General features: G+C 36.8%; 1 protein-coding gene and 1 long non-coding RNA gene across 3 annotated transcripts in view; one reads left to right on the forward strand and one right to left on the reverse strand.

Annotated features, from left to right (window-relative positions):
* ATP13A3 (ATPase 13A3) overlaps positions 1-8,958 on the forward strand; it is a 52,704-nt gene extending 43,746 nt beyond the window's left edge. Inside the window, exons 28-33 of one of the 2 annotated variants that reach the window (XM_066326413.1) lie at positions 479-656; positions 1,328-1,515; positions 1,956-2,044; positions 2,242-2,322; positions 6,021-6,110; positions 7,561-8,958. In XM_066326413.1, the coding sequence (XP_066182510.1) occupies positions 479-656; positions 1,328-1,515; positions 1,956-2,044; positions 2,242-2,322; positions 6,021-6,110; positions 7,561-7,758 (824 nt within the window). In that variant the 3' untranslated portion in view covers positions 7,759-8,958. The remainder of the gene's footprint in view (positions 1-478; positions 657-1,327; positions 1,516-1,955; positions 2,045-2,241; positions 2,323-6,020; positions 6,111-7,560) is intronic. The other variant, XM_066326414.1, reaches the window with a different exon arrangement.
* On the reverse strand, positions 5,532-12,310 carry LOC136365705 (uncharacterized). Its single transcript, XR_010744391.1, has 2 exons — positions 12,149-12,310; positions 5,532-5,602 (listed from the first exon to the last, which is right to left on the reverse strand). It is a non-coding gene; the product is annotated as an uncharacterized lncRNA (long non-coding RNA).
* Positions 12,311-12,600: the final 290 nt, after the last annotated feature.

The raw sequence follows: 12,600 nt of genomic DNA on the forward strand, positions 1-12,600 counted from the left end.
TTTGATTCTTTGCATTCTTACTTCGAACTTCTGTCCACAAAATGGTACACTCAAAGTATTGCCTAGTGAAACATTTGATTCCACATATGAGTCTAGCATTCATTTCACTGGCTAACAATATAATTCCATTTTCAAATTTAATAAAAACATCTTAATTGAAGCAATGGGAGTCCAAAATAAGGAGGCAAGCTGTAAGTCCTTGTGCCAGACAAAGAGAATTTGGCTAGACACTGCTAATTCCTTAAGTCTCATGGCTGCTACTGTCCCCTGCTATGCTGTGCTGCTGGGGAACCAGCCTGTAGAAGGCACTGTGGCATTGTTCTATGGCCTTTTCAAGGTGGTTTCACATTTGCAGTTCTGGACTAAATTTTAAAGTGATGTCATGAGCAAGCCGTTCTAATCCCACAGAATGTGAACAGGATAACCCTCAAAAACCATAAAGATGCAATGTGTTATTTGTTTTTTGTTCTCTTTATAGTGAGTCTGAACCCTGCTTGGACAGAGCTTGTTGCACGAAGGCCTCCATCAGGTCTTATCTCAGGTCCACTTCTGTGTTCCGTGTTGTCTCAGATCGTCATCTGCCTTGCTTTCCAAACCTTGGGGTTCTTCTGGGTCAAACAGCAGTCCTGGTATGAGCCTTGGACACCAGACTCTGAGTAAGTGTTTCAGTGGCTCTGTGCAGGGTACAGTAGTGACTGGAAAGCTATAGGCAATAATTGCTCTTCTTTCTTGACCCCCCTCCCCCTCCTTGGGGACTTTGAAAACAAAACTTCTGTATGGCAGCTTGTTAGTCTGTTGATTTTTTGTGAAAAGCATACTAATATATGGGACCTACCCAGTGGCTGAAGAGCAGAATTGGATCAGAGTCAGATAGCTTGGTCTAATGACTCTTCAACTTTGGGACAGTTGAGGTAGAAATTTGAAATTTGTGGTTCAAATCTCTTTTATCTCTTTCATATTATAAAGCTTTGCTTTCCTGGTAGAGTTACAGTCAAATTCATATTTTTGAAAATGAAGATATGTTTTAATTTTATTTTGTTAGATTGCAGTATTTCCTTACCTGTCTCTGAAGTCTGTTTAATAGTTTTTAAACAGTTTATGTAGAAAATTAACAAACTGGCAGCATAAAATAACTTGAATCTCTGAATTCACAAAAATTGTTACTTCTCTGCCATAGGTTTTAGTTATTTCTTACTACCTGTAATATGTTCTCAAATTTAACCTTTTTTACTACAGTAGCAGTTTGTTCTGTTATTACTTTTGTAAATAAGTGGGCCCTATTTGCCTCTTCTCCATAACTCTGTGTTCAATGTTTTTTGTGTTGTAGTGCATGTAATGTGTTGGACGCCAGGAACGCCAGCTCTGCACACCATGGGAATGAGACTATTCATGATGAACATTACATTCAAAATTATGAAAACACAACTTTGTTTTTTATATCCAGCTTTCAGTACCTCATAGTGGCAATTGTCTTTTCTAAAGGAAAGCCCTTTAGACAACCATGCTACAAAAACTGTAAGTCCTTTCTTAGTATATACAGTTCCAAATAAATCTGCCAAGTGACTGTGCACTTCTTGACAATCCTGTTGTGCCACTTCAGAAGCAATGGTGTTGCTAGGAGATCATAGTGCAGTTATCCTTTGATAATCACAGCTAGAAATAAGGAAATATTAAACTGTTTGGAGAAATTTGTGTTAATAGTTGCTTTGTTTGTAGAAGTATTTGTGTATATACTTCTGTGTTTCAACTCCACAAGTGAGCCAGTGAGGAGTCAGGCCGTCTTTCTTTCTACGGCTATCAGCACAACTAGCATTCCCCAAATTTGCCTGGAAGGGATTTAGAAGGAGAAGAGAGGTTGTTTGCAGGCAGTAATGAACTCAGGATACATGTTAAAACTGTCTAAAACTCTTGATTGTGAGATGGTCCAATTAAATTATTTTTTTCTTCTTTTACAGTTCTGTTTGTTTTATCTGTTATAGTCCTTTATGTCTTCATATTTTTCATCATGTTGCATCCTGTTGAACCTATTGACGCATTTCTTGAGGTGAGAGTCAGCAGATCTGTGGGTGTGTCAGTTTCCTCAGGGAATGGATGGGCTGCCTTTGGGGCAAGTGTGACCCCTGCAGAGCTTTAGCTTCACATCACTGGGTGGGGGAGGGAGAATTTATAATACTGAGTCTGTTTTGAAGGTGTGTTTACTTCATATGCGTGTTTCTAAGCTCTGGCAACTTGTTTCCACAGCTTGTGTGTGTGCCACCTGAGTGGCGCCTAAGAATCGTCATCATTGTTATTCTAAATGCAGTTGTATCCGTGCTGACAGAGGTAAGAAATCCACATGGAAAAAATGCTTCTAAGCGTTTTTCAGGGTGCACATATGTCTTTTATTTAGAAGGTCACTCTTCACAGCATGCCAGTATGAGTGGCTGCTGTTTTCTTGTTAAGTGTGTATTTCTACAAATGTCCTTGTAAACTAGATTTAAGGTGTTAAGACTTTCTGTGTCAAAAGTGTAATTTAAAATTTTTTTTTGTTAAAAATTAGGGGTGAGGAGAAAGTTGAAAGACTTCAAAATTCAACTATTTCATATTAAAATACTCCATTTTTATTTTCTGTGTTACTTCAGAATAACAACATACTAGGGAACTGTATAAAGTCCTTAGAGGAGCCCCTCTTCCTTCATTTGGATCATAGACATAGGTTATTGTTCAGAATAATACAGGTCTATGTAATTCGATTATCTGATATGGTCAAAGTCCAGAATGTTCATGCAAATCTGCTTTTTCCATTACTGAGCTTGTCTGAAGCCAGTCCCTCTGGTTGTTGACCTCTTCACTGTAATTCCAGAGTTAATGTGTGCAGAAACATGCCGTACTTTTCATCCACGTGCCTTGTTTTTTTTGCCAAGAATCAAAATTGGACAGATTAATATTCCATAAGAAGTCTGGATTCACAGTCAGTTATTTATTCCCATGGTTCTTCTCCCTGTTAAGTGACATGTCATTTCCAACCTGAATATGTTTGGGTTTTGGTTGCAGTCATGAGTCACTTTTTTTTTCCCTGCAAGATGAAAAAGCCTTCCAGCATTATCTAATGCTTGCACACTACAATTATCTGTTTTTACTGTGTAACATTTTCTACAGCTTCTAATCAGTATTTCCATTACAATGTGAGGGATTGCTTTCAATGTAACCAGCATAATACTTGCTTGGATAATTTAATTTTGGGCTTCAAAGAGTACTCCAGCATTAATGTTCTGTCCAACTGACATGTTTTTTCCCTTTATTTGTGACCTAGTAAAAATTAACTCAAGCAAAGGTTTTTTTCAGACACTTGAATCAAAATTATCAAGGTATTGTGTTTAAAATGTTGTTCCAAATAGAATTTGCAAAATATGCTCTCATGTTGCTGCCTATTGGAACATGTTTTGTGTTTTCACATGGCAGGTGACAACTTGCCTTTTCCAAAACACGTCAGTAGATACTAATTTTCTTGGCCTCTTGTCTTGTTGTTAACAAGTTTATCCACTATTAAAGCTCCTGTGCCTTTTTTATGTTGTCCTGTACGTACTCTCACTCCTCTTGTGATGATTTTCCTTTATGCCCTTGAATTCTTCCATTTTTTTTTTCTATTAGTGAATACTTAATAGGGGTTTTTTGCTTCCTTTTATTTGTGAAAAGTCAAATTATATATATTGCTGTCTTTACCACTAAAACAATACAGCTATTCTGAAGCTTCAAAATCATGGCTTTTTATGTCTTCTGATAAATTTAAAACAAACCTCCTAGACATAAATACTTTTTCCTATTCAATTTCAATTTTCATTCCAGTGATAAAGATTGCTGAGAGAAATAAATTTACCATCTGCTTGAAAACTCCTTTGTTCTGCAGCTGATCTTGTAACTTTAACAGAATCTGGTGGTGTTTCTGTTCTGGATGTGTAAGGGCTCCAATAGAAAGTCTGTGCAGTGTGCCAATCCATGTGGCTCTTGAGGACAAATGGTTCTCCTCTGGTTTAAGAAGTGTTCACTTCTGGGACTTCTTGGTTGTCACATCAGCTTGAAGACTTGTGAATTTCTGCTAAGCATCACCTAAGCAATATAATTACCTGCAGACTGTTCTTTCACCCAGTATTTCAAACCTCACCCCACTCTTTTTCCTGTGTAGGTTTGAGTTAGCATCTTTCTTCACTTCAGTCATTTAAGTTTCATTACCAAAACTGCAGGGGTGATTTGACACATTTCTTTGAAACAGACTTCCCTATTTGTCTTGTTGCCTGTACTTTAGTAATAAAATAGAATTACCTACTTCTTGGCACTAATTGTTTGGGCTGTTATGTTTTGTCTTAAATCAAGTTTCTTCCAATTTGTAAGTGTAAGTTGAATGTTTTATTATGGCAGATGAGTTGTTTTACTGTGCAGCAGGTGTCCCAGCAGAACTGTTGTCTAGTGATCTTTAAATCCTAAACCTTGTTTTACAATACACGCTTCACCTTCCATAACTTCAGCCCACCTCCTGAACTGTCTCTGCCCGATTCCAGCAGTGTTACTCCACACTTCCTAAGGCTTTATCATATGGTGCCAACTTCTTGGGTCCAGTGTGTTGTGTAGAAATCCCAGGCTATTTCTTTCCTTCACTTCCAGTAGAGCTCATTGTCTTTCTCTCCTTGTGTGCCTGGCTGGATTTTCTGCTCCCTACACTTTTCACTACAGACTTAGTGGGTGCTGCAGGTCACATTCTGAGTATCTGTGAGAGGTTGCAGGTGGCAGCTCCTTCCATCTTTTAACAAAGTACCCTGTATTTCATCTAGAGTTTGTTCTGCTGAGAATTATCCATCAGGAGCTGCCTCTTAAAGTGTCTCATAATTATGAGATACGTGAGGAATTGGATCTCTTTTAGTCACACTTGCCAGCGTGACACTAAAGTGTCATGCTATGATTATATGTAGTTTTGTCATTGCTTTTACAACATTGCTTTTTAACAATTTTAGTTTCTGTCTGTGGTTGTTTTCTGTTTGTTTTCTGAAATGCTCTGAAAAGCTGTTGCTCCTTCCCATGTGGGTGCCAGACTAGGTTCACAAAGCATGCAGATTCTTTCTACCAGATGATAGAAAATATTGCACAACAAAGGCAGTTCCTAGCAGCTGTTCCTCCTCACCCCTGATGCCTGGTATAGACATGTTTAAACCAGACTGGCTTCAGAAATGAACACCGAACAAGCTGAAGATTTGTTGGCCGATGCTTTATAAAAACACTATTAAATTCTGTTATATTATAAAATCATAAGCATTATAAAAATCTGTTACAGAAGTCTGACTAATCAGCTCCCCATTTTCAATGGCAGAGATTAGTCAGATGTTAGAAATCGAATCTGTCCAAGGAACAGAGTTGTAGGCTCAAGGCCATGGAAGGTACAGATTCACACCTATGTCTGATTTGCTCAAGGCTCCTGAGTCTACCCATGCAGTTGTATGAGGATAACCAGATGTGCTCAACATACTGTTCAAGTTCTGTCCTCTTAAAAATCTGGAATCATATTTACCAAATTCCTCCATTCCTCCTGGTGGTTCAGCTTTGCCACTCCACTGCTGCTTCTCTGAGGATGTCACTGTTTTAAAACAGACTATGTAAAAAGCATAGCTCCAAAATGAAATGCACTGTAGTTAAAGATAGTTTATGGGGAAGCTGCTCTAAGCACTTATGTCTTCATGTAGTGCTTCACAGGTTTTTAGAGTATTGATACACATGTGTATTTATGTTTTTACCCATATCAATGGATGCAGTTTTGGTCATTGTTGCTGTTGATTTTAGAGTACATGTTCATATTCTTAAATTTTGTGTGAGCACTTGAAGAATAAAAATGTTTATCACAAAAATATCGACAAGTAGCATAAACACTCTATTTTGCTTGCCACTGAGTTAGTTATGCCTAACGCACTGTTTCAGGTTTTATTTGTAATGTGCACACTAACAACAAATGATCATTAGTTTCTTTAACTCTTCCCACTCACTGTAATGTCTCACAGAATGTCCTCCTTGATATGATCCTTTGGAAGGTTGTGTTCAATCGAGACAAACAAGGAGAATCTCGCCTCACCATACCCCAGCCGCCTCAGGTTGGAGACGAGTATTTTGCTGTCATCATTTGAGTGCATGTGGATTAATTTGGTTTTGTCTCTTATCTATAAGTGTCTGTTGCCTTATCTTTAGTTTAAGTCTGCTTAAATAAGATTTCTGTAACTGGAATATTAAAAGCAAAGGCTTTTTTATATTTTTTTCTGTATTGACACTTACAGAGTTTAGTGTGTGTGCAAGAACTGTGAAACAAACCTAGTGTTGCTTTAAGACTTTTCTCACTTCATCTTTAGTTTCCAAATTAGCATATTTTATTTGTGGTGTCACAAGTTAGCATGCTAGGACTGGGAACATCTTGATTTGCGTAGAAACGATTAAAATAAATCATTTTGGTTTAAAGTTTTAGGTCATTGTCTGAGTAATTTTCGGCATGTACAAATGAAACAAAACAAGATGGCAAATGAAAATACACTATTACTCCTTCAGATGGTTTAGGACACTGAAAAATTTTTCAGGTGGCGATGAACTTTGGTCTGATCTGCCCCTCTGCTGTTATTACATGAAGGAAATCTATGTGAATCCCAGCTTTACTTTAAGCCTGTTGGCTTATTACTTTTGGCTAATGGTACATTTGTGCTTGCTAGAATTACACTGGTTTATTTCTCAGCACTAAATTTTATTAAATGTATTCACTTCAGATTTACATCTGTCCTTTTGAGGCTGTTGTAGAACAAATTGTTTTGTGTTCACTGAAGAACACAAATGGAAAATGTGTTCAAGGCTCACATTTGGTTCAGTTTACCAATTGATAGACACTTAAAGCATGATGAAAACTATAGAATGTATTACCATTAAAATGTTGGCCCTCCAGACTATAGGTGCCCTCTGAGACATGAGAGGGATTCAGTCTCAGGAATGAGGAATGGTGTTTCTCCTCCCCAGCTAATTAAACTACATGCATTAAAGACTGGGAGAGAAAACACAACAAGGAAGATTTAAGTTTAATAATTTATGTCATTTTTAATAGCTATTAATACCTACAGAATTTAGATTTTACATACCAGTAAGTTAAATTCTGCTACTTTTGTATGACTGGCTGCCTTCAGTTTAACAATTCACAACCTAAAAAGTGTTTTGGGATTTTGGGAATTTGCTTTTTCTAGACCAGACTTTTATTCTCCAACAGTAAAATAATTTATTGCTCCCTGTTCTATCTGTGATTACTGACATGATTATAAAATATGCATAAAAGCTGTTTGTGGTCTTAGATGTTACAATAATGTGAAATGTTTTCTTAACATTTTTTGAATGTCCTTACTACCATAGTATAGAAGAGATGACAACAGAAGAGTTTCTTCCAATCCAATATGATCATGAAATAGTAAATTAAAGATTGAAATAATAGTTTTTCTTCTAGTCATTTACAGTATTGTTACTAACTTTTTTTTTTTGTTATGGTAATCCAGTTTTCAAATCTGTTCACTTCTGCAGGAGGCTGGGGACCGCTGTGGAGTCTGTTTCCTTTCTTCACTGTTTGGTTGTAGAGAGAAGACCCCAAAAGCCAAGTATATGCACCTAGCTCAGGAACTGCTGGTTGATCCAGAATGGCCACCAAAACCCAGGACAACAACAGAAGCGAAAGTACCATCCCAAGAAAATGGTTCATATCAAATCATCACTGTAACGTAGCAGTGGATCTTGGTGGCATGTATCTTTATTAGTATTCAGAAGAATGTAATTTTAAGGCTTTATTTGAAACTGCAGTGTGCTAAATGTCAAATTCTAATGCAGATATTTCCAACTGTTTTGTCTCTCTGAATACAAAATTCAGAGCCAGGCATCTTATGGCTATACATTTTAAAAATGTAAGTTATCTTAGGCAGAACAAAATGATTGTGTTTCCTTCCACCTTCTTTCAGATTTCATTGTTCCTAAATGAGATGCATTTGAAGGTTTAAACTGCAGAGCAGTTAAAACACATTCACATTATTTGCCTGGAGTATCTTAATAGTTGTTCTAACCTTCTTATCTGGGCATGTGTTCATGTAACCCTATGATGTGATGGTTTCATGGCTGTACTAGAGGTGCATAATAACCTTGTCATGGTTTGAGTTTTTTTGTTTGTTTGGGTTTTTTTTGTTGGATTGGGGTTTTTTGTTTGTTTAGTTGGTTTTTATTTGACTGATGAAAAGTTTTGTGCCTCAGAACGGTTCTAAAATTTGTGTGTGTGCTTCTAAGTTTGTCCCTATTAGTAAGGAGTGTTTCCAGGTGTAATGTTTGGGTTCTAAGTTCAGTTTTTCAGTCTGTCACAGCAGGAATTGGGAATGCTGTAGAAGCAATAGGCTGTGTCCTTTAGAAATAAGCACATTGCTTTCATGTGGATTCTTGACTTCTTTTCTAGCTAACCACAAGGAAGGGCTTAGGTGGCCTCCAGGGGAGGAGCCATTTGGCTATACTCTATAAAGTTTTTGGAGAAAGGAGGATGGAGAATCTAAACACTATCTTCTATGTCATGTTTTATTACATTTAGCTATGCATTTCTCCACAGACCTTGCTTTTTCCAGCAGAAAGGTTGGATTATCCTCCTTTGTGGACCATGTTTTATTTGTAAATCTAAAGATAATTTTCCTGTATACCTTGAAGTAGTAAGAACAGAGTTACTGCTGCCAGGGATATGGGAGTGGGAGGGAGGTCTATTGTCACATGCCCACACGTGGGATTTGTGCACGTTAAAAGCACAGGCATTTCAAGGAGTCTGCCAGTGTCTTAAGTGCTCCATGTAGCTGTACGAAACAAAATTAAGAGAAAACTGAGCTAAAGTCTGTCTTGCTGCAGAATTATAAGGCTTATGCAGATTTTAGTTATTAAAAAAAATGAAAATAATAAATGCTTGTATCACCACTAATGCTGCTTAAGCACTAGGGGTAGCCATACATCATTTTGCCATGTGGCAGTGTCAGAACACAAGACCACTAGAAAAATAGGTCTACAAAGAAATAGAGGCAGACAGCACTTTGACTTGCAAAGCTTAAAACTTTTGTTTTTTCTTGTTTGTTTTGGCGTTTTTTTAACCACAAATTACTTACCTCCAAACCATTGTCAACTTCATAAATGTATAGAAAAGTCTTCCTTGGTGTCTTTGGGAAGATGATAAATATTGAATCTTGATTATCTATTTTTGACCAGGGGCAGCTAACTGGTCCACACACCTCCAAGCTTTGGGAGGGGATCTGGGGTCTGCAGAAGTCATGATTCTGTCGATATCCTTTAGAGAAGGAAGTTAGGTCCTCTAGAGTAGTTGTGGAATGAGGGCCCCAAACTCACTGGCCGGCTGGGATTGTTTTGAAGTGTGTATATTCTGATGATGGAATTTGAGGTTTTGATGTTAGGGATTTTTTTTTTCTGAGTTGTTTGTTCTGTTCTTTAAAATTCCTGTGGAGACAATTCCATTCCAGCCTTGTTTTAATAAGCAGAATTTTTCAGATCAGGCCTAATTCCCTTGTGCTGTTCTGTAAGGCAGTATGGACAGTGTGATCTGCTGCTCATAGAATCATTAAGGTTGGAAAAGACCTTAAGATCATCAAGTCCAACCATTAACCATGTTAATGTCAATCATGTTGTGGTTTCTGCAGTGTTGAATATACTGTGCCAACAGGGAATTTAAAAGTGGTGCTAAATGGTTTGAAAGACCTTTTCCTAGAACTTGGTTGTTGAAGTTATTGCTGCTCCTAAAGAGTATGCATATGGTGTTCTATCTTCCAGTCCAGCTGTCAACTCTTTTCCTGATTTCTGTTGTTGTTGTTGTTTGTTTTCGAAGAGTGGAGAGGGGGGGAAAGGGGGAAGTGGTTTTCTTAGTATTCATTCAGCAGAGTGATGTTCTTATTATCCTGGCTTCATAAGGTCATAAACATCAAACAACATTGGTAGCTTTTAAAGGGTCTGCAAACATTGGATACATTAATTAGTCATGAACTTGAGACAGCTGGCTAATTTCTGCCAATGTTGAATTTACAAAACCTTTGTAGCATGGAATAACTGATGAAGAATAATTCTTAGCTGCGTAAGTAGTATTCAAATCTAAACAAAAATAATATTTTAATTGAAAAATATTGTGAAGCTATGCATCTTGGACCTGGGAGCTGTGACTTATCCTTAAACGCATAAGCTTCTGCTTTCCATTTTATTTTAGATTTGCTGTTTCATTAGAACTGAAAGAAAATATTTGTGTCTTTCCCTTTATATGCTTTTGCTTAATACTTTCCCTAGACTGATAATTTCTCTCAGCTTGTTTGGTTTCTGAAGCTAGTTTTTCAGTCTTATTCTAGTTTATTAGACTTACCTAGAAAGTGAGGAGGAAACAGCTTGTTAAGGTGGGCTTGTCTTTGGAGAACATTGTAGGGAACTCTTGCTAAAACAGAAATTGCCAAGGTCTCCACTTAACTGAGTGACTAATGGCTCATGAGCGTAGTAACTTGAATGTTTTGCAAATGGCAGCTTGTTTCCTCCAGGCCTGCGTTCAGGGTTTGGTAAATGTTCCTGAGGTTGCATGCTTGAGCTCTGACGCTTAGTCAAGAATAATAAATCAGCTTTTCTGAGAATTCATCTTGTTATTGCAAGTTCAGCCACAAATAGGCTTTTGCATTTTCTGCGATTATTGGGATTTATGCCTTCCTGCCTAAGAGCTGAATTTGACCACCTATAATTTTTTCTCATTTTGAGCAGTTTAGTTTTTTCTGGTTTTAAGAAATGCAGCAAACTAGATCTGCACTAGTGTATTCAGTTTCTGTTTTGAAGCAAGATGAAATTCATTTTGTAGTGAAAAAATCTCTTAGTGTTCATCTTGGAAATGTAAATTTAGGTGAACAGACCAAGTTAGTGAGCTCCACTAGATACTGAGTAGACATTTTCTTCCTGCTGTATATTTGGCCTTATGTTAAGGAGTTTGATTTATTATTAAATTATTTGTGTATGCAGACTTCAATCTGTACGTATTTATTTTGATGTATTAGGATTTGTAAATATTACTGATTTTTAAATATTATTTATGCACATACTTAAAGGACTGGTCTATCCAGAAAAGCCAATTGCTAAATAATAAATGTTACTTTTTAGAAATAAATTACAAGATCATGAAACTTATGTATCCCTCAGGGTTATTTTTAATGTTTTTTTTTCTTCCTTTCCCTTCAGATTCAATTAGCAGTAACTCTAGTTTCATGTACTATAGAGTAAATCTACTGTAAAAGAAAATGCTGCAAATAATGCTTGAATAGAAGCGGCTGAAAAAACCACAGAACTGACTGTCCATATTCATTGTAACTTTAAATTGGAAACTCTTACTGTTGCACTTTTTAAAAGTTGTGGATTTTTAATTCTATTTATTTTTTTTTTTTCTTTCTTCATGAAGGTTGTGCTGAACAGTCATCCCAATTGGGTAAATAATCCTGTACTGTATATGCAGTATAATACTAAGCAGATGTGGAGTCCTTTTTATGCTGCAAATTTTTTAATGCTTATGTTGGTCATCACAAAATGAGAGAGCTCAAGTCCTGTAGGATTTCTCCCTGAAGTTCTGAATTGTAAACTTAGAGTTTTGTATGTCTAAGGGAAAGCTGTGGGGTTTTGACAATTTTTAGAGTCTTGAATATGTTGATTTTATATACACTAAAGCTTCAGGTTTTTAAAACTATTTTCAACAAACTGCAGCTTGTTTAATAATTATGTGAACCAGAAATACTTAGTTTGTCATTAATTCCTCAAGCCTAACACAGATTAAAAGGTTCATCATTACAGCGCTCTCTAGAAGCTCAGCTTCCTTTTATTTTTAAATCTGAAATACTACATCTTTGTATTTAAATATGTATTGCTGCTCTAGAATGGTACCCTGTTGTCAAGAGGCATACATAAATAACTGTACAATAGAATTGTAAATAGACTTGTAAATCATTTTGTGACTGAAGCTCTTTGAAAATAAAATTAAAGGAATGGATATTTTAACTCTTCTCATTAGTTTCATGAAATTGTTTAATTATTCTTTATAGAATTAGATCCAAAGCTTGTTGAAGAACACAGACTTTACTCCTTCTGATGTCATGGATCTGTTTGTTCAGTGCCTCTGTATTTTTGCAGATGGGGGTGGGCAGGGTGGCTGCTGTGTAGGTGTTCTGCAGAGGGATCACACTGACTGCAGCCTACCTCTGGTGGCTTATGAGAGCCATTCGAAAGCCAGACTTTATACATATGATAGCAACTTGTTTCCACCCTCGGTTATTCAGATGTCCCTTCTGTTCAGACACGTGGGAGGCATGATCTGAGCTGTCACCATTGTCACGGTCATCTTCAGAAAAGTCACGTGGAAATGGCAACATCTTTTCTATCCTGTGGCTCACCTTCCATTGTAACAGCCATTGGTGGAGCACATTATTTGAACTTGAAGACAAGATACTTATACTACTTTTTTACTTAATAACAAGATTTAGTCTATCAATTTCAAGCTCTGTTTTTAAAAATTAGTTTTTGTCATTCAGAACC

Source organism: Sylvia atricapilla, chromosome 10 (assembly GCF_009819655.1).
Source record: "Sylvia atricapilla isolate bSylAtr1 chromosome 10, bSylAtr1.pri, whole genome shotgun sequence".
In the NCBI taxonomy this organism is placed as follows: domain Eukaryota; kingdom Metazoa; phylum Chordata; class Aves; order Passeriformes; family Sylviidae; genus Sylvia; species Sylvia atricapilla.